This window comes from Periplaneta americana, chromosome 13 (genome assembly GCF_040183065.1).
Source record: "Periplaneta americana isolate PAMFEO1 chromosome 13, P.americana_PAMFEO1_priV1, whole genome shotgun sequence".
Classification (NCBI taxonomy): domain Eukaryota; kingdom Metazoa; phylum Arthropoda; class Insecta; order Blattodea; family Blattidae; genus Periplaneta; species Periplaneta americana.
In genome coordinates this window covers 4,915,816-4,934,863 of record NC_091129.1, presented here as the reverse complement: position 1 = coordinate 4,934,863, position 19,048 = coordinate 4,915,816, and the positions used below count along the sequence as shown (strand labels likewise).

Below are 19,048 nucleotides of genomic sequence, written 5' to 3'. Positions count from 1 at the left end.
CACGTGCACATTGCATGCACAGCTGCTTACTGACAGCTAACTCCGAGTTCTGGTAATGATAAAACACGTGCACATTGCATGCACAGCTGCTTACTGACAGCTAACTCCGAGTTCTAGTAATGATAAAACACGTGCACATTGCATGCACAGCTGCTTACTGACAGCTAACTCCGAGTTCTAGTAATGATAAAACACGAGCACGTTGCATGCACAGCTGCTTACTGACGGCTAACTCCGAGTTCTGGTAATGATAAAACACGTGCACATTGCATGCACAGCTGCTTACTGACAGCTAACTCCGAGGTCTAGTAATGATAAAACACGTGCACATTGCATGCACAGCTGCTTACTGACAGCTAACTCCGAGTTCTAGTAATGATAAAACACGAGCACGTTGCATGCACAGCTGCTTACTGACAGCTAACTCCGAGTTCTGGTAATGATAAAACACGTGCACATTGCATGCACAGCTGCTTACTGACAGCTAACTCCGAGCTCTAGTAATGATAAAACACGTGCACATTGCATGCACAGATGCTTACTGACAGCTAACTCCGAGCTCTAGTAATGATTAAACACGTGCACATTGCATGCGCAGCTGCTTACTGACAGCTAACTCCGAGCTCTAGTAATGATAAAGCACGTGGACATTGCATGCACAGCTGCTTACTGACAGCTAACTCCGAGTTCTAGTAATGATAAAACACGTGCACATTGCATGCACAGCTGCTTACTGACAGCTACTCACTGCTATGGAGAGCATTGAGATATTTTTGTTACTAAACATATACATTCATGCTACTGACGTCTTGTTAAATTAAATTCATATTATGTAGTATTAGTTTCCCCTTACCCCAGTACGCTTCTAGTGGTCCAGCACTGCCACCATATTCGTCAGGCAGTAAATTTTTCGGAACTTCTTTGTGTAATTTCGAGAGACCATTGCCGTGGATAATAATCTGAAAAAAAAATATATATATTGTGTTTCAAAAATACTGGGCATAATTTCAGGTGTTTATTTCCCACATGTAGACAATCAAAATAGTTCATTACAACATGTGTCCGGAAATGCTTCATTTCCGAGTTATGGCCTTCACAACATTTAAATTCACCGGAACGTTTTTCTTTCTGCAGGTCGTTGCCGTCAAAGGAGACATTAAGAGGGCACTCTGACAGTTCATTCCGAGGCGAAGGTTACATTCAGTGTTGTGTAGGCGTTAGACTGTGCGACATGTATTCAAATCAAGAGCTGGCAGAGATACACTTCATGTACGGTAAGGCGGACGGACGGTCTCCAGACAGTCGTATGAGGAACATTGACTTGCAACGCTACCCTTCGTGTGCTGATAGAAGGTGTCATGTTCACAGCCTCCAGAATCTCCTCCTGTACTTCTGGAGTTGTAGATCTTGGTCGTCCCCTTCCCAAACCAGGAGAGTTAAATTTCCATACTCGCACAGACGGTAATGGAGACGTACAAATGTCTTCCGATCTGGACATTGTCGCTGTGGGTACCTCTCCTGGTACAAACGACGAGCCAGCGCAGCATTGCCGTCCGCCTTACCGTACATGAAGTGTATCTCTGCCAGCTCTTGATATGAATACATGTCGCACGTCTAACGCCTACACAACACTGAATGTAACCTTCGCCTCGGAATGAACTGTCAGAGTGCCCTCTTAATGTCTCCTTTGCGGAAAGAAAAACGTTCCGGTGAATTTCAATGTTGTGAAGGCCATAACTCGGAAATAAAGCATTTCCGGACACATGTTGTAATGAACTATTTTGTTTGTCAACATGTGGGAAATACATACCTGAAATTATGCCCCGTATTTTTTAAACACTCTGTATATATATTGTCACAAAGACATAAGAGATTTCTAAATAGCACTGCTTACAGAAGATATAAACCACATTTAATTGACTAATTTGTAACAGCAATTTTAATCTGAGGCAAATTTGCAAAATTTAGCTCTCACTTCAATTAATAATATTAATTTCGACATTATGCATTACAGTACAGGTAATTCGTTACCTCGTGAAAAGAAATGAATGCTTGCAACGTGGATTATAGCAAGAAACTTATGATTGGAGTTAGTCAGCTAGCAACAAGTGAAAACGTATCTAGGGAGGGAAGCAAATTTTACGATTATGTCTCGTGACCAGTAAATTGTATGAAGTGGAAATACATGAATTGGAAATTTATTCTTTGAAGAGGTGGAAAAATTGAATTATCTTTAGGCAACAGTAACAAAACGTGACTAATTATATCTAATTGTATTGCAAAAAAGAGCGTAGCTCCATTGATTGTTTATATTTACTCCCCCCTAATTGTTGATTATAATAAATGGTTGAGTAATAAAATGAAACTCCTGGTAGCTAGGACAAAGTCTGACATATGTAAGCTCGGTTAAAATTTGAATTTTTTAGAATATTTTCATAGTTTTCCGCAACTTTGTAAAAGTGAGGCTACCTCGTTTTTGCAGGGAGCCCTTCAATTCAAATCAACTGTTTTGACGTTTTCAGTTATTTGGTCTGTAAGACTGGTTATTAGTATTAATTATGCATCAAACGTTTGTTGGTGATGCATGGAAGATGTGAGCAATAAACTTCAATGATAATTTAATGGAACAATTAAAATAAATATTATTCAAAATGGAGGTATAGAACGCTATAAAGACTTTCTGTTCTTACTTTATAATAGCATAGATGATCATTAATTGAATAGAATAATAGTGCAATTTATTGTAAAATGTGTTGCATCCATTTTTAAGTGAAAAGTGTGTGTAAACTTCATTGATTAGAATCTGTTTCAAGTTATTGAACGGTTAAAATATTACTCAAAGTGAATTATTCTCAAACCCTTAATTATTCCATACTCACTTTGTCGCTTTGTTTCTTGGGAAGTGTAGTTTTTACAAGTTCTAGTAAGTATTCAGCGTATTTGGGCATGTTGATTATATGTATCTTTCTGACTCGAAAACTGCAGCCTTTCTGTAAGCACGAAGAACTATTTCATTATCTACAGTACTATTCTATAGGTACAAGGCTTTTTTTGGAATATTATTAAATTGAAATAACTACATTCATAATACTGTACCTAGTGGAATTCCAGTATCGATCAATTTGCAATTGCTATTATAATTGCCAATTTTGACTTTCTTATATCTGTTTTCTAAATATGAACGAAAAAGTTTGAGTACAACTTCTCTAAAACCAATGTTTTCTAATTTTGAAAGAAAGATGTCGTGATTAATGTATCAAACGCTTTTTCCAAATCAAGAAATATTCCTAAACATTTATTTCCCATATCTAATTTTGTCATAATATTCCATGTAACAGCTAGAATAGCAACATTTGCCCCTTTAGATGTACGAAATTAAAATTCAAATTCGCTCTAAGTGTTTTTTCTAGGTAGTTTACTAACCTTTTTTTAAAAACATCTTTCTAGTAGTTTAGCAAGAGATGGCAACAGAGAAATAGGCCTATAATTGTTTAGATCAGTTCAATCTCCTGACTTATAGATAGATGGATGGATAGAAAGATATGTAGGTAGGGAAGCAGGCAGGCAGGCAGTTAGATAGATAGATAGGTAGGTAGGTAGGTAGGTAGGTAGGTAGGTAGGTTGGTAGGTAGGTAGGTAGTTAGGTAGGTAGGTAGGTAGGTAGATAGATAGATAGATAGATAGATAGATAGATAGATAGATAGATAGATAGATAGATAGATAGATAGATAGATAGATAGATAGATAGATAGATAGATAGATAGATAGATAGATAGATAGATAGATAGATAGATAGATAGATAGATAGATAGATAGATAGATAGATAGATAGATAGATAGATAGATAGATAGATAGATAGATAGATAGATAGATAGATAGATAGATAGATAGATAGATAGATAGATAGATAGATAGATAGATACATGTATGGCATCGTCATATAAAATTTAAAATACATGATATCATACAATGGATACAAATTAAGATACATGTATATTAATAAGGGAATTACGATAGCAAGTTTCAGTTTTGTAGGAAAAACACCCTGCATGAAACACAAATTAATTGTATATAATAGTGGTTTTAATATATATATATATATATATATATATATATATATAATTATTTTAACTGGTAATGGAAATTACAGGAAAACGGCTGGATGGATTTTAATAAATGACCCCTCATTTTGAAGCTTGGAACTCAAAGTTATTCGGAAAAATAGTAGTTTTCAGTGAAATGTCAATTTTTTAACATAATTTTCCTATTTTCCAAAATCCATCTGTCATCAGTTTTGAGAACTAACTAATGGCATTCACGGCCGACTTGATATACCCTTCGCTTTTTTGTAAAGGAGAAGCGAAGCGACCATCAAGTCGGCCGAGTTGCATTTCAGAATAAAACAAAACACATACTACAGTAAACAATATTACACGAAGGCCATGATCTGCAAGAATGCTGACATATTTAGAGCTCAAATTAAATTGGTTATTAAAAACTTAACTCATTACAAATAATTTACAGGTTCGATTCTGTGGTGTGGTTTCCGATGAAAGTTGTTTGTTTTGAAAAGCTCTATCATATTGTACCCTATTTTACCCGACTCCAATTTGAAATTTTAAAGAGATACGCCACTGACTCTACTTCCTGTTAGAGCTGATTGATGAAATCAAGCTCAAGTGAAAGTTCACATGTGATTTAATTATAAATATTTTTTGTCTCGAGTCGACCTGGTTGGTGAGTTGGTATAGCGCTGGCCTTCTGTGCCCAAGGTTGCGGGTTCGATCCCGGGCCAGGTCGATGGCATTTAAGTGTGCTTAAATGCGACAGGCTCATGTCAGTAAATTTACTGGCATGTAAAAGAACTCCTGCGGGATAAAATTCCGGCACATCCGGCGACGCTGATATAACCTTTGCAGTTGCGAGCGTCGTTAAATAAAACATAACATTTTTGTCTCGAAAATTGTCATGCACTAGTTTCCAAAATAAGTGACTGTTACTGGTGGTCTGAATAACCATGTACAGTAGTGTGCAAATTAATCCGAACACGACATATTTTTACATTTTCTGTCACTGTTGGCCTCACAGCTGCTCATACCACTTTAAATGACATCTGTAGTACGTGTAATTCCATTGTTGAAGGTCTGTCGTTATTATTTTTTTTATAATATGTGACATTTTGCCTGTCGTTTTGTACTTATAAGCATTTCAGTTGTGTTGAAGACTTAATACTGCAATCCTGTGTACATTCTGTCGTCTTCACAAATGGATACAACTCCACGAAAATGGTCTAAAATTATAACATTAGCAGAGCATTCTTCTATGACACAGAGGCAAATTGCTGCAGAATGTCACATCGGTTTGGCTACTGTTAATTCGATCATAAAACGATACAGGGAGACTGGATCCATCACACCCCAGAAAAAAGGAAACTGTGGCCGGAAAAGAAAGACTTCACCTGCAGATGAACGTTTAATTGTCAGGAAAAGTAAATTAAATCCTAGACTAACTGGTGTCGTCTTAACCCGCGAGTTAATGGCTACCACTGGGGCGAATATTCACGTCACAAGAGTGCGGCGTAGGCTTTTGGAAGCTGGACGAAGGGCTCGTAAGCCTATTAAGAAGCAACTGCTAACCCCTGTTATGTGCAAAAAACGCTTAATGTGGGAAAAATTACATCACCACTGGACAGTGAATGACTGGAAGAATGCACTTTTTCCGATGAGTCTCATTTCGAGGTCCACGGCCACCGTGTTTATTAGGTACGGAAAGTTTCCGAAAAAGTAACAGCAGCTCATCTCCAACAAGCACCCAAATACCCCCCTAAAGTAATGTTTTGGGGTTGTTTTACACATGAAGGGCCTGGAGCATTAATACCTATCAAGGGAATGATGAATTCTGACAAATATATTCACTTATTGGAAACCAGAATCGTACCCCAGCTGTAAAAATCATTTCCGGATGGCAGAGGTGTGTTCCAACAAGACCTGGCACCATGCCATACGTCTCGAAAAACTACAGAATTCTTCAAGAAGAAGAATATTCAGGTACTCCCCTGGCCAGGCAACTCACCCGACATCAACCCAATTGAGAACTTGTGGTCAATTTGCAAAAGAAGAATGCGAAAAATGAATTGTTCTACAAAGGAGAAGATGATTTCTGCCCTCATTGGTGTATGGTTTCGCGATGAAGAAATGAAGAATATTTGTGGGAAATTAGTGGAATCCATGCCAAATCGTCTCAGAGCTGTTATTAGGAACAAGGGAGGCCACTAGATTACTGAGGTACGTCTTAGATCCTTTTTTTATCCCGTTTGAGTGTTTTTGCATAAGTAATTACGTTGTTCGGATTAATTTTCACGCTACTGTATAGTGCGAGGTCGCTTGGATTAGCTCCCCAAGTGTAGGAGATCTTCAGAATCCCCTACACTATTGTAAGAGGCCGTTGCCTTTATGGGATTTCTGGATTTTCATATTTCATAAGTATATAATCGATAATTCAATGAAATATTAATACAGTTCACAATAAATTACGTTATTCTACTTATAGGATTTTCTTACCAGTGACCATGTCACAGACTTAAGTATGTGTGATATATTGATCTTTCCCACGTGCCCTAAGGTATAATTCTTCATATCTATTATTATAATATTTGAATCATGATAGTCTTCGCATAGTCTCATATCCATAACCATCAGCTGGGCCTTTATTGCGTCGTCTGCATTAAAACATCCAGGGTCGTAATCTTGAAATCCAACTATCGATAGTCGGTCTTTATTTTCTGTCAGTTGTGGCATATGCACACAGTACCTGGAAAATTACATAGATAAATTGATAAATTTTTATTCCTTGCCGTTTTACGTCATCTTCACATCAAAATAAAAGCCGTAGAATAAAGCTAACAATATTTGTATAGTTATCTGTGACAATTTGGTGAGGGCGAATTTTTAAGTGCTTTTCTACTATGAAAATGTACCTCACAAATTGTACAGTATTTTTTTTACCATAATAATAAATATTTCAAGCAGAATTTCTTCAACAGTAATCTCACTAGACGTTTTGATTTATCTAGAGAAAATCAAAACTCGAGTGGGATTTAATTGACTATTACACGATTAAAAGAAAGTACAGGAACATCATTTTATTTTTACTAATATTTTTAATATTAACCTGGCTATACCTTTAGAGAACCGGAAACACCGTTCGCTACCTTCTTCCACGACTGGAGTTCGATGATACTGGCGTAAAACACAAACAAATCACTTTACTGGGTATAGGAGGGTAGAAAAGTACTTCATCCATTTACGTAAACTAGAAAATATCGCGATTTTGAGTTCGATAATTTTCATTAGGTTTTTGTTTAATCAAAATGCAGTACTGTATTAAGAATAAGTGTTTTTACTCACGAACTGAGCTATCCATGCGAACGTATTCATTATGCAGTGTATATTATACTGTCTACAGCCCATTAGCATACAATATAGAGAATGAAGTTAAATTGAAAAATAATCGTAATATGGATATTTAAACACATTTTTGAAAATGGTGGTCGTTCATTTCGATACACGCTTCAATTATTTTGTGCATATTATCGCGCTATAGACTATTGCATCTAATTCCAATTGCCAGTTTCGTCCTTCGTACTAGTAACTCATGTTGAAATAATTCTGTACCTACTCCATAAAAGAGTACCTTACGTACTGTAAATTCAGTCTTCACTTCTGCCCGACCCGCACAGATAAAATTACTCAGACATGCTATCTACTGTCCGTCCAAGTGGTTATGCCGCAGGATCGTAGAAAGGAGAGAAATCACGTGACAGTTAATTACTTAACGAGGCCCTTTCATTTAAGTTACCGTAAAGCGGGGTGACTGTGAACAGTAATTTAGCGCCTTTCTAAATTAAATGCTGTACCCTATTGCGAAAGAACTGAACTAGTTTATTGACAACTTAAACAGTTGTATCGCAATTGGGTACCGCATTTAATTTAGAAAGGCGCTAAATTACTGTTCAAAGTCACCTCGGCGTTCAAAGTCACCCCACTTTACGGTATTTTAAACAGTTGTATAATATTACGTAAACGTCCAATTCCTAACAGTAATTAATGTTTTCAGAAAAGAGCTAAGACAGCCCAGCTATTACAGGAGGGCGTGCAGAAGCAGGTGGGGGAAATCGGGATGCGACGTAGGCAAACGGACAGTACCTGTGCGAAAATATGATTCAATATTGAAAGTTCTTTCGTCACTGGAAAACGCGAACATATTTCTGGAACATACTATAGTCAATAACTCATTGCTGTTTACTATATGCAGCCTTGATTCTGTCTGGAAGACAGTTGAAACTTCATTAGTAGAAGGGGTGGGAGTGAAGTACATTCAAAAACTCAGGTACAATAAAAATTGAAGTAAAAATAAAATGATGTCCCTGTATATAAAGATTAGAAGTAACGAAGTACTCCAATACAATAAAATATTAAATGACTTACGAAAACACAACTGTCTTCAAATGTATTATTGTACCATCTCAACATTACAAATATTACGCTAGATGCATGCTAGATGGCAATAGTGAGCAATGCCTTCTCGTCGAGAAGTTCTCGATCTATAGTTATACACGATGGCAATGTTACTAGTCAAGAAGACTTTGATGATTCAGTTTCATTTTTATTATTAACACAGTTGCATTCCACTTCAATTATCCGAATCCCAGTAATCGACGTCACTTGACAGATGATTTTCAATAAATCTTAATATTAAACAATCTCTGATACGTGACTATCCATAATATCATATAGCAGAAGCTATAACATAACCTAACTAATATACTGCACACAAGTGTTAGAAAAGTTTTAATTAAAGACGATGACATAAAAAATAAACATGAATAATTTTAAAAGGAATAATTATTGAATGTACAATTTTCAAATTTGAATGTGGTTGGTGCTTCAATTGATGGTATATTGGACGTGTGCGTAATAGAAGTGGAACTCGTTGATTTAGGCCTACATGGTGTATTGAATTTATTCAGGATTTCCGAATGGTGCTCTTCATTTATTTGTATATCGGATTTCAGAAGATGCATAGGTATGATCAGTGATTTTTATTAATTCTTGTACTTGAAGGCCAATGCGAGTCATATTTGAAACTGCTGTGCATCGACTGGAGTGGTTTGTAATTTTATATATATTTTTTTGACGTCCAGACCAGCGCAGTTTCAAATGTTGGCAAACAAAGAAACAAATGTTAGGGACGCGATAAAATTAAACAAATGCTAGGGACGCGATAAAATTAAACAAATGCTAGGGACGCGATAAAATTAAACAAATGCTAGGTACGCGATAAAATTGTGCGATAAGCAGCCATGATTGGTTGAAATACGTCCTTTCGTCCCGTTTTATTGGTCAAAAGTAGTATGACGTAGTAAGAGTGTAATAGTCAAAATAAACAGTCTTTAAGACTAGAAAAATGCTCCATTAAGAGCTGTTATGTATGTTAATATTATTAATGCCATACATTAATTAGACTAATAATGTATATAAAAAGATAACAAAATTATGTTTGGAAATAGAGGATGTAAAAATATATTCGACGTTCCTGAAGTAAATAATGTGATTACTAAGGAGCGGATTCATATGGAAATTAAATATTCTTTTTGCGTGTGATAAAACACAATTAACAAATTTAATGGTCATGTTGAATGTCAGATAAGTTTTATGAGATTATATTAAAATCAAGAGTTTATTCAGTCAATCACTTATCAGTTATCAATGACAGAAAATTCTGTTACATTGAAAAGCACAATTGGTAAAAGTTATCACGAATATTTTTGACCTATCTAGAGGTCATCTTCAGGTGATATCTTTAGCATACAATATTTAAAAAGTAGGTGAATTTTAAATACATTTGAACGCTTATAACCATGTGTGCTTGGCATAAAATATTGAAGTGACAGAAGGTTATTATTGTGCTAAATATGTTTTAAACATTCATCTAGTTTTAAATAATGTCTGCTTAATTACAACTAAAGATTTCGCTGTACAGGTTGAGAATAATCCACAGTCTTCCAACAGCATTCTGAACAGGTTTTTTAGTCATAAAACATTCAACAATTTATTTAACAAATTTAACTGAATTTATGTTTTAAACACATTGCGTGTGCTTTAATGTTCGTATTGCAAAATGATCTATGGAAGATTTAATCTATATGTCATTCAATGTATGTTACGACTAATTTATGTCAATCTAACATGCTTATAAGTGTTCAAATGTATTTAAAACTCACCTAGTTTTTAAATATTGTATGCTAAAGATATCGCCTGAAGATGGCCTCTAGACAGGTCGAAAATATTCGTGATATCTTTCACCAATTGTACTTTTCAATGTAACAGAATTTTCTGTCGTTGATAACTGATAAGTGATTGACTGAATAAAATCTCGATTTTAATATAAACAATTAACAAAGTTAAACATTCCGAACATGAAGTCTCTAGTTTAAAACCCGAATTTTATTTCACGTAAAAACACATATTTTCACAAAAAAAATTAAGTGAATACGTATTTTCAGGAAATGTATTATAAATACATTATTCTTGGGAGATTTTTTACTTAAATAATTTTTTAAAAGAACTTTTAAATATTTTAAAACTAAATCAATTATATCACTCAGAAGTAAGTTATCTTTTTAAGAATTCTTGGTTGCTTCGTATTTCTAAGCGCTGTGTGGTGTATCCATGATCCATTTTTGTAATAGTATCGTCTCAAGTTCTGAGAACTGCTAGGCAGCATATCAGTGTTATTATTAGAGAATAAATTAACATGGACAAGGAGGAGAGATCTTGCAACACATAATTAGGAAAGTTTATTGTTGCTGAAGATGATTTCATTCCACGCTTTGTTTGTGAAACACAACAGATAAGAGCTCGGGTATGAACATTATTTAATTTAAACAAATCTCTCGTCTCTCGCTCATGTCTATCAAGTAAGGCAATATATCTTGTTGTGATTGCCTGTTATCGGGCTTCATCACTCGACATCCTTCAAGATTTACTGAAAGATGGTTGTTTAAAAAATTATTTGGCTTTACTATTAGCAAATCTAAACTTTTTGTGTGACACCATAAAAAAACTCGAAACATCCAAAAAGCTGTTGTCTGAAACAGGGAGGTGCGTGCCGTGGAAATTAAACTAGACTCGCTACCAGGTTCAGAAGTACAAATACTAAGGGACAAATTCCAGAATGTGTTTGGGAAAAACAGTGGATATAAAAAAAATGTGTAAAGTTGCTCAAGTATTCGAGGGTGTGCCTGTAGGTGAAATTGACGGTGTTTGTGTTTGTGACATTCCTCTCTTTAAATATGCACGTCTGACGTCCTGTGATGTGGAAAGATCGTTTTCGCAGTGTAAGTCGTTGTTCAGAGATAATCGGCATCCATTTGTGATGGAGAATTTGGAGATGACCTTTGTTGTTCATTGCAATTCTCGGCCAATTACTAGCACCCAAGTGTGGCTGGTGAGTACCTACTAACATATCTTTTTGAAGTTAATTAAGGTATTTTTGTCATATTGAAAAAATATATATTTTTTTATTTTTAGCAAATCTTTCCGTACTTTTTAGCACATCAAAATCCGCTCCCTAGTGATTACACAACAGCGATTTAAAAAATAATCACTAGACAATTATTATTCTTTGTTCGATACAGTCTCTTAATACTTACAATCACTGAATAACTTTACTGTATCTTTACTGTGGCAACTGTTTAAATTTGCCGGGCTGACTAGTTCACAAGTGATATCTTTCATTGTTCGAAGCCTAGTGAAAATCCCGCGCTTGTCTTCTCTTTTCCTGTTGTGGTGAGGTGTGTTCATGATTGTTTTGAAATTCAGTTGAGTGTTCAGGATGTGATATGGGTGTGTTTTTGTAGGTTTATACATTTCATATCGTTCTAGGATGTTAAGTTCTTGTTTTTTTGTTGAATGTGTAGTATTTTCATGTCTGTGTCTATGTTGCTATAATTGTGGTTGGGTTTGTGATGTCTTCTGCATGGTTTGGCTATGGCTGTAATATAATAATAATAATAATAATAATAATAATAATGATTTATTTAACCTGGCAGAGTTAAGGCCATACGGCCTTCTCTAACACTCAACCAGGAGTAAAGACTGCGTTACAAAAACACTACAAATTTACAAATTCACTACAATTTTACACACAAAACTGAATAAGATAATAATAATAATAATAATAATAATAATAATAATAAAATATAAACAACAAATAAGAAGAAATCAGACATAATATATAACATACAGAAAGAAAGAAAAAAGCATAATAATATGTGAACAGCAGGTCAAAATAAATGAGGCATACAAAAAAAAGACAATTATTCATAATAATAATAATAATAATAATAATAATAATAAATATGAATAGTAATAATGATAATAATACTAATAGTAGTAATAAAATAGTGCAGTGCAAAGTATACAGTGAATACAATATTTCTAAGTACACACAATAAGAAAAATTAAGATTATATATACCTCAACTTACACATTAGAGATATAACATTATCGGAAAATATGAAAACAAAAATATAAAATAAGTTGAATATCATTAGAACATAAAAAAATGTGAATACGTGGAAACATGCAATACAACACTTGTTATAATAGTAAGTTAGTTTGGCAACTCGTCATAAGATAATTTTCTAACTTGGATTTGAAAGAATTCAATGTTCGGCAGCCCTTGACTTCAGGCGGCAGAGAGTTCCAGTGACGAGAGGTAGCAACAGTGAAGGATGAGGAATACAGAGACGATGCGTGAAGTGGAATTTCTAGCGTGTTATCGCGTTGTGATCGAGTATTAATATTATGATAGCGAGAGAGAGTATGAAAACGAGCGAATAAATAATAGGGGGATGAAGTGTGCATAATTCGATATAAGAGAGAAAGTGAGTGCAGATTTCTCCTCTCATGTAACCTAAGCCATGATAACTTCTCGAAAGAAGGTGAGATATGATCATAGTATCGAACATTACAAATGAAGCGGACGCACGCGTTATGAACACGCTGTAGTTTCTGAGCGGAATCAATCCTGAGATCACTGAACAAAACGTCGCAATAATCGAAGTGAGGTAGAATGAGTGTCTGTACCAGCGTCTGTTTTAATTTAGATGGATAATGATACAATCTTTTTAGTGAATGGAGAATAGAGAATGCCTTCTTACATGTATATTTAATACCTTTTAACATGTCCATTGTAGAGGTCGTTGCAACTATTGCATGATAGTTTGTATACACCTGTTAAGTTCTATTTATTTGTGGCCATACTCCAAATTCGACAGCCCCCCTCGCGTATGTGGTACCTAAGAGGTTACGTCCAATTTCGGCTTCCCCTTCAAAATTTTCTAGAGCTCCTTCAGGGGAGCAGCGTAACCCGGAGTGAGACTAGTGGCCAACAGGCTTGGAGCTCACATATTTAGTTTTGTACAGTCCCCAACCCCTTGCAAGGACGCGTTTTGCGCACCTTTTAAATTTTCCTCCCAATTCTCCTTCGATTTTTCGATTTTTCGATTCCAAGTTCGATATGTTTGTTAACATATATTGAGTAACTGTCATTATACGTAACTTAGTACGTTTCCGGCTTTTTGGTTAGATGTGTAGGATTTCCATGTCTGTGTTGATGTTTCTGTGGTTGTGATTAGCATTTGTGATGTGTTCTACATATGTGGAGGTGTTTTGTAATTTTGTTATGGCTGTGAAACTAAACACACTAGAACAATATGAAATATATAGACACACGAAAACACACCCCAATGAAATTCTCAACACACAACTCAATTTCAGTAGACACACTCTTTGACTCTACATTACACCACATGAACACACCCTCACAGGGAACAAAACAAGAGGCTCCAAGATCAACAACGACCAGTTCTGAGGATGACCCATAATAGGTCGAAACATGTAAACAAGGTGCGTTAGAATTTAACACAAGAAATCTTATCAGACATATTTCGAAGTGATACAGTGTTAAAAATTGTGTAATCAAGATGTACAGGGACATCACTTTATTTTTACCAACATTTTTAACATTAACCTGGCTATACTCGGAAACACTGTTGCCCCCTTCCATTACAGGAGTTTGATGTTACTAGTGCAATATGTAAATAAGTCATTTTACTAGGTATAGGAGGAGAGAAAAGTAGTGTATCCATTTATGTTGCAGGGAAATACGATATTACGATTTTCAGTTTTATCACCACTTTTACGGAATTTATCAAAATACAGTAGATTAGTAACATTTTTTTTCTCAAAACTCAACTTTTCAGGCGGCTATGTTCGTTATGTAATGTCTACTTTATTTAGCATATTAATTATTGATGTTATCATACAATATAGAGAGTGCATTTAAATTGAGGGGGTCATAAGTAAAGGGCTGTAAGTGCACTTAAGTTACTTTTGAGAAAATGGGGTTTAAATATTTAAGCTTTCGTAAAATCGGTGAAAGTATTTATTTAAATTTTAATGCGTGATGCGATTAAAATATCCCTTTGCCACTAACATTTTTGATACTTTTGCTTACACTGGATGCACTTAACTCATGTTATTACAAATGTCACTAGCATTCCTTTGCTTCTAGCCACCTCAATTAAAAAAAAAGCTAATCTGAATTTTTAAACAAGTTGATGAAAATGGTTGTCGTTCATTACAATGCAAGCTTGAAATCAGTACGCATATTATTAAAAACATTTTGAAGCATATTCTCTGAAATTGAATTTATCGTTTCTTCAATATAATTTTTTAGTACGGTATTATTAATATAGGTTCTTTCCTCTATAGAAAACGCAATCATATTTATGAAACACACTATACACTGCAGTGTTTACTTCAGTGCTTGAAGACTTCGAATGCAACAGCGACCGTAAGTTTGTGTGTCTGAGGGAGCAAGGACATTAGTGAAGGGGTGAGAGTGAAGTACATTCAGAAATGCAGGTATAATAAAAATGCAAGTAAAAATAAAATGATGTCGCTGTATAAAAATATATTGTATTGTACTGTCAATCTCAATGAAAGTTGCAACAAAATCTTACATAAAACTAAACATTTTTTTTTTTAAATACTCACACACAACGCATTAAATCCTGAAACCACTGCGAATGAGTATTCCTGTCAACGACATATTCTGGAGAAACCGCCTTCAATGTGTAATACATGTCAATTGACTGCCTGGCCCTCTGTTGGCTGTTTTTGCACCTGATAAGCCAGCGCTCCAATTGACCATCATCTGCAAAGTTCATAGTATGTGTAATTGAAATACATCTGTTGTGTGAAATTATTACTAGCTAGGTACCTTTGTAACAAGGTATTTGTGTCATACCATGCGAAATTGGACAGCAAAAATCTTATAACTCCGTAATTCCCCGAAGAAATATATGTATACAGGGTGTTTAAAAAATACGGGGCATAATTTCAGGTATGTATTTCCCACATGTAGACAATCAAAATAGTTCATTACAACATGTGTCCGGAAATGCTTTATTTCCGAGTTATGGCCTTCACAACATTGAAATTCACCGGAAAGTTTTTCTTTCCGCAGGTCGTTGCCGTCAAAGGAGACATTAAGAGGGTACACTGACAGTTCATTCCGAGGCGAAGGTTACATTCAGTGTTATGTAGGTGTTAGACTTTGCGACATGTATTCAAATCAAGAGCTGGCAGAGATACACTTCATGTACGGTAAGGCAGACGGCAATGCTGCGCTGGCTCGTCGTTTGTACCAGGAGAGGTATCCACAGAGACAATGTCCAGATCGGAAGACATTTGTACGTCTCCATTACCGTCTGTGCGAGTATGGATAATTTAACTCTCCTGGTTTGGGAAGGGAACGACCAAGATCTACAACTCCAGAAGTACAGGAGGAGATTCTGGAGGCCGTGAACATGACTCCTTCTATCAGCACACGAAGGGTAGCGTTGCAAGTCAATGTTCCTCATACGACTGTCTGGAGACTGTTGAAAGAGTATCAATTGTATCCTTAACATTTGCAACGTGTACAGGCCCTGTCACCAGCAGATTACCCTGCACGAGTTAGGTTCTGTCAGTGGTTCTTGCAGCAGTGTGGTGTAAATCCGAACTTTCCTGCCTTAGTATTGAGGTCTGTATTCAAGCAGGAGGTGGACATTTTGAACATCTTCTGTAGTGACAACGACCTGCGGAAAGAAAAACGTCCCGGTGAATTTTAATGTTGTGAAGGCCATAACTCGGAAATGAAGCATTTCCGGACACATGTTGTAATGAACTATTTTGATTATGTACATGTGGGAAATACATACCTGAAATTATGCCCCGTATTTTTAAACACCCTGTAGAGAAGGTATGCCAGAAGTGAGACACTGAATGTGCAGTGTATGTGCGCGGGATCTCCGTTCTGTGCAGATTGCGTCATTCACGCGTTGCTCTTACCCATACATGGGCACAATTTTCGGTTACGTGGAGCACTCGATTTGAAATAGTTTGTTTACTAGGAGAGGAGACTGCAGAGTAGGATGGGAAATATAAACTGCTGTGACCTGCGTCACCTTATCGTAATCGCTAAGGCGGTCAGTGGCGAATTATTAGGAAAGCGCTTGTTTAACGTCAGAGACTCGAAAACTTTTAATCAATTTGGCAAATGAATTCGGCAGCTGTAATCATAAACATCTTTACTGCTTCTTCATCATTGAATTGATTTAAATCACAGGCGAGAAATTGCGTAACTAGCCAATAATATTCCATCACGTTGTATAAGTTTATTTTCTTGAATATTCTGGCGTTTCTCAAGATTACTTAATAGATTTGCACGTTCTCGACCTAAAAACATTTCAGAAAATCATATTTCGTTTTCAACGCACATTTGATATTTTTTTTATAAATTCCTTTTGGAAATAATACGTACAAACAACATTTAATTCCTCGTATCTTTTAATGCACCGTGTTTAAAGTATAATGTTGTATTTAGTATACTATGCAAATGTTAAGATCATAAATTTTCTTCGGAATAGTACGAAAAATAACATTTAATTTGTCTTACCTTCTAATTCAGCATGTTCTTTATGACATAAGGAGTAATGTCGTTGTATATTAAATTTATTAATGCCTAATAGGATTTTCGAGCATAACATATATCGTATGTTCTCCCCTTCTAAACAGCAAAAAAAACTCTTCCTCCCATTTCTCATGAAATATCGTTTTCTAACGCGTACATTCTGCTTTGATAATGCCATTATGCCACCACTGATATTGCTTATGAAACTGATATAGAACCTGCCCACGCATAGGAGATACGTGAGGGAGGAACGGGGACTGTGTAGATGATGTCACTCACAGCGATAACCTGTGTGGAGGCCAGTGAGGCATTATTTCTCAAGTGAGGCACGATGCCCATCTATGCTCTTGCCAGTTCCTAGCCGGAGGGGTGTACAAGAATCTAATCTGCGCTTATAGTGTTGGATTAAATTGACACTTGGACATTATAAACACACTTAGCAGAAGGGGAAAAAAAAACAATTATTGTCAGTATCTGTATTTCACAATTGTAACACAAGAAACATTAGACTACTCAGTTATAATTTACAAAGCAGTGGTTTGTAAAGCATACTTTATTAATTAATATTTGAGGACAAAAATTCGCTCCGGCGCCGGGGATCGAACCCGGGTCCTTGGTTCTACGTACCAAGCGCTCTGAGCACTGAGCTACGCCGAATTCAATCCACAGCATCGGATCGAACCTTCCTCCTTCAATGTTTCCCTTTGTGGCCTGACTCCAAGTTAGGCATATACGTTGACGTGTATGTCAAATGTCAACTGTCATTATACTAGGAGCGCACTCAACTGAGTGACTTGTTTGGCCGTTTTTTATATATTTTTTTACTTATTTATTTAACGAAGCTTTATCAATTACTGGTTTATTTAGCGCCGATGTAATTCTGATAGCGAGATGGTATTTCGGCTACAGATTTATTATTAGTATAGATTCTGAATTGGAAAGAGAAACAAGGATTTAATACCGATGTGACATTTGTTTACGTCTTTGATTTCTATGCACAACCTAGTGGTGACATTGTTTTCTTATTATATCTTTTACTGCATAAAAATTCTATCCCTATAATCATCACCATTGTTGTTTGGAATGTTGGAGTGTAACTATAAATTGCAATGGGAACTTACTATAAAAGAATTGTATCAAATCAACTGTGAAGTTTGTTAAAACTTGTAACATTCTAAGTACGGTTTACTTACATTAAAAAATAATTACAAGTTCTGTTTACTTACATTTAAAAATTGTTACGTTGTAAAGTTCACTTAACTTTTTCCCACTATGTCATTATTTAATCTCCCTTGCCTCCACCATAATTTAGATTTAGGTTAGGACCTACATCATATGTTATTGAAAATGTATTGTTTATTGTTACAATTTTACATTTATGCTTTTGACTGTTATGATGTTAATTTCAGTGGTAAAAAGGAATATTAAAATTTAAGTAATTTTATTGTAACACACTAAATGTATGCCTTGAAATGCAATTTGCTTACGGAATAGCGATATATCGATAATCGTTCGATATATCGATATATTTTCTGCGATATATATCGTTTATCGAAATTAGGTTTGGAATATATTGCAATATCAATATATCGGTATTTAATTTATTTCCTCCATCACAACATATCCCCACTTAATAAAAATATGTTTTTCCTAAAAAATTAACACTATCTTTATGGAAAGTTTAAAATAAATTTTAATTAAAGAAGTACAAGACGTTGCCCAATATCACTTACAGTTTTATGTTATTATTCCTGTAAATAATTTGGCATTTTCCAAATAACTGATTCAATTTATAATAATAATAATAATAATAATAATAATAATAATAATAATAATAATAATAATAATGATTTATTTTAGCTCGCAGAGTTAAGGCCGTAAGGCCTTCTCTTCCACTCAACCAGCAAAAAGTGTATATACATATGCATGAACTTACAAAGAATCCAACAATTTGATTTAGAT

At 35.3% G+C, this 19,048-nt stretch overlaps 1 protein-coding gene across 2 annotated transcripts in view; it reads right to left on the bottom strand.

Moving 5' to 3' along the window:
* Positions 1–19,048, bottom strand: part of LOC138711541 (retinol-binding protein pinta-like) — a 58,406-nt gene that overhangs the window by 8,570 nt on the left and 30,788 nt on the right. For both annotated transcript variants that reach the window (XM_069842722.1, XM_069842723.1), the window contains exons 3-6: positions 15,127–15,286; positions 6,562–6,811; positions 2,880–2,990; positions 854–959 (exon numbers count right to left, since the gene is read on the bottom strand). In XM_069842722.1, coding sequence (XP_069698823.1) covers positions 854–959; positions 2,880–2,990; positions 6,562–6,811; positions 15,127–15,286 — 627 coding nt within the window. The remainder of the gene's footprint in view (positions 1–853; positions 960–2,879; positions 2,991–6,561; positions 6,812–15,126; positions 15,287–19,048) is intronic.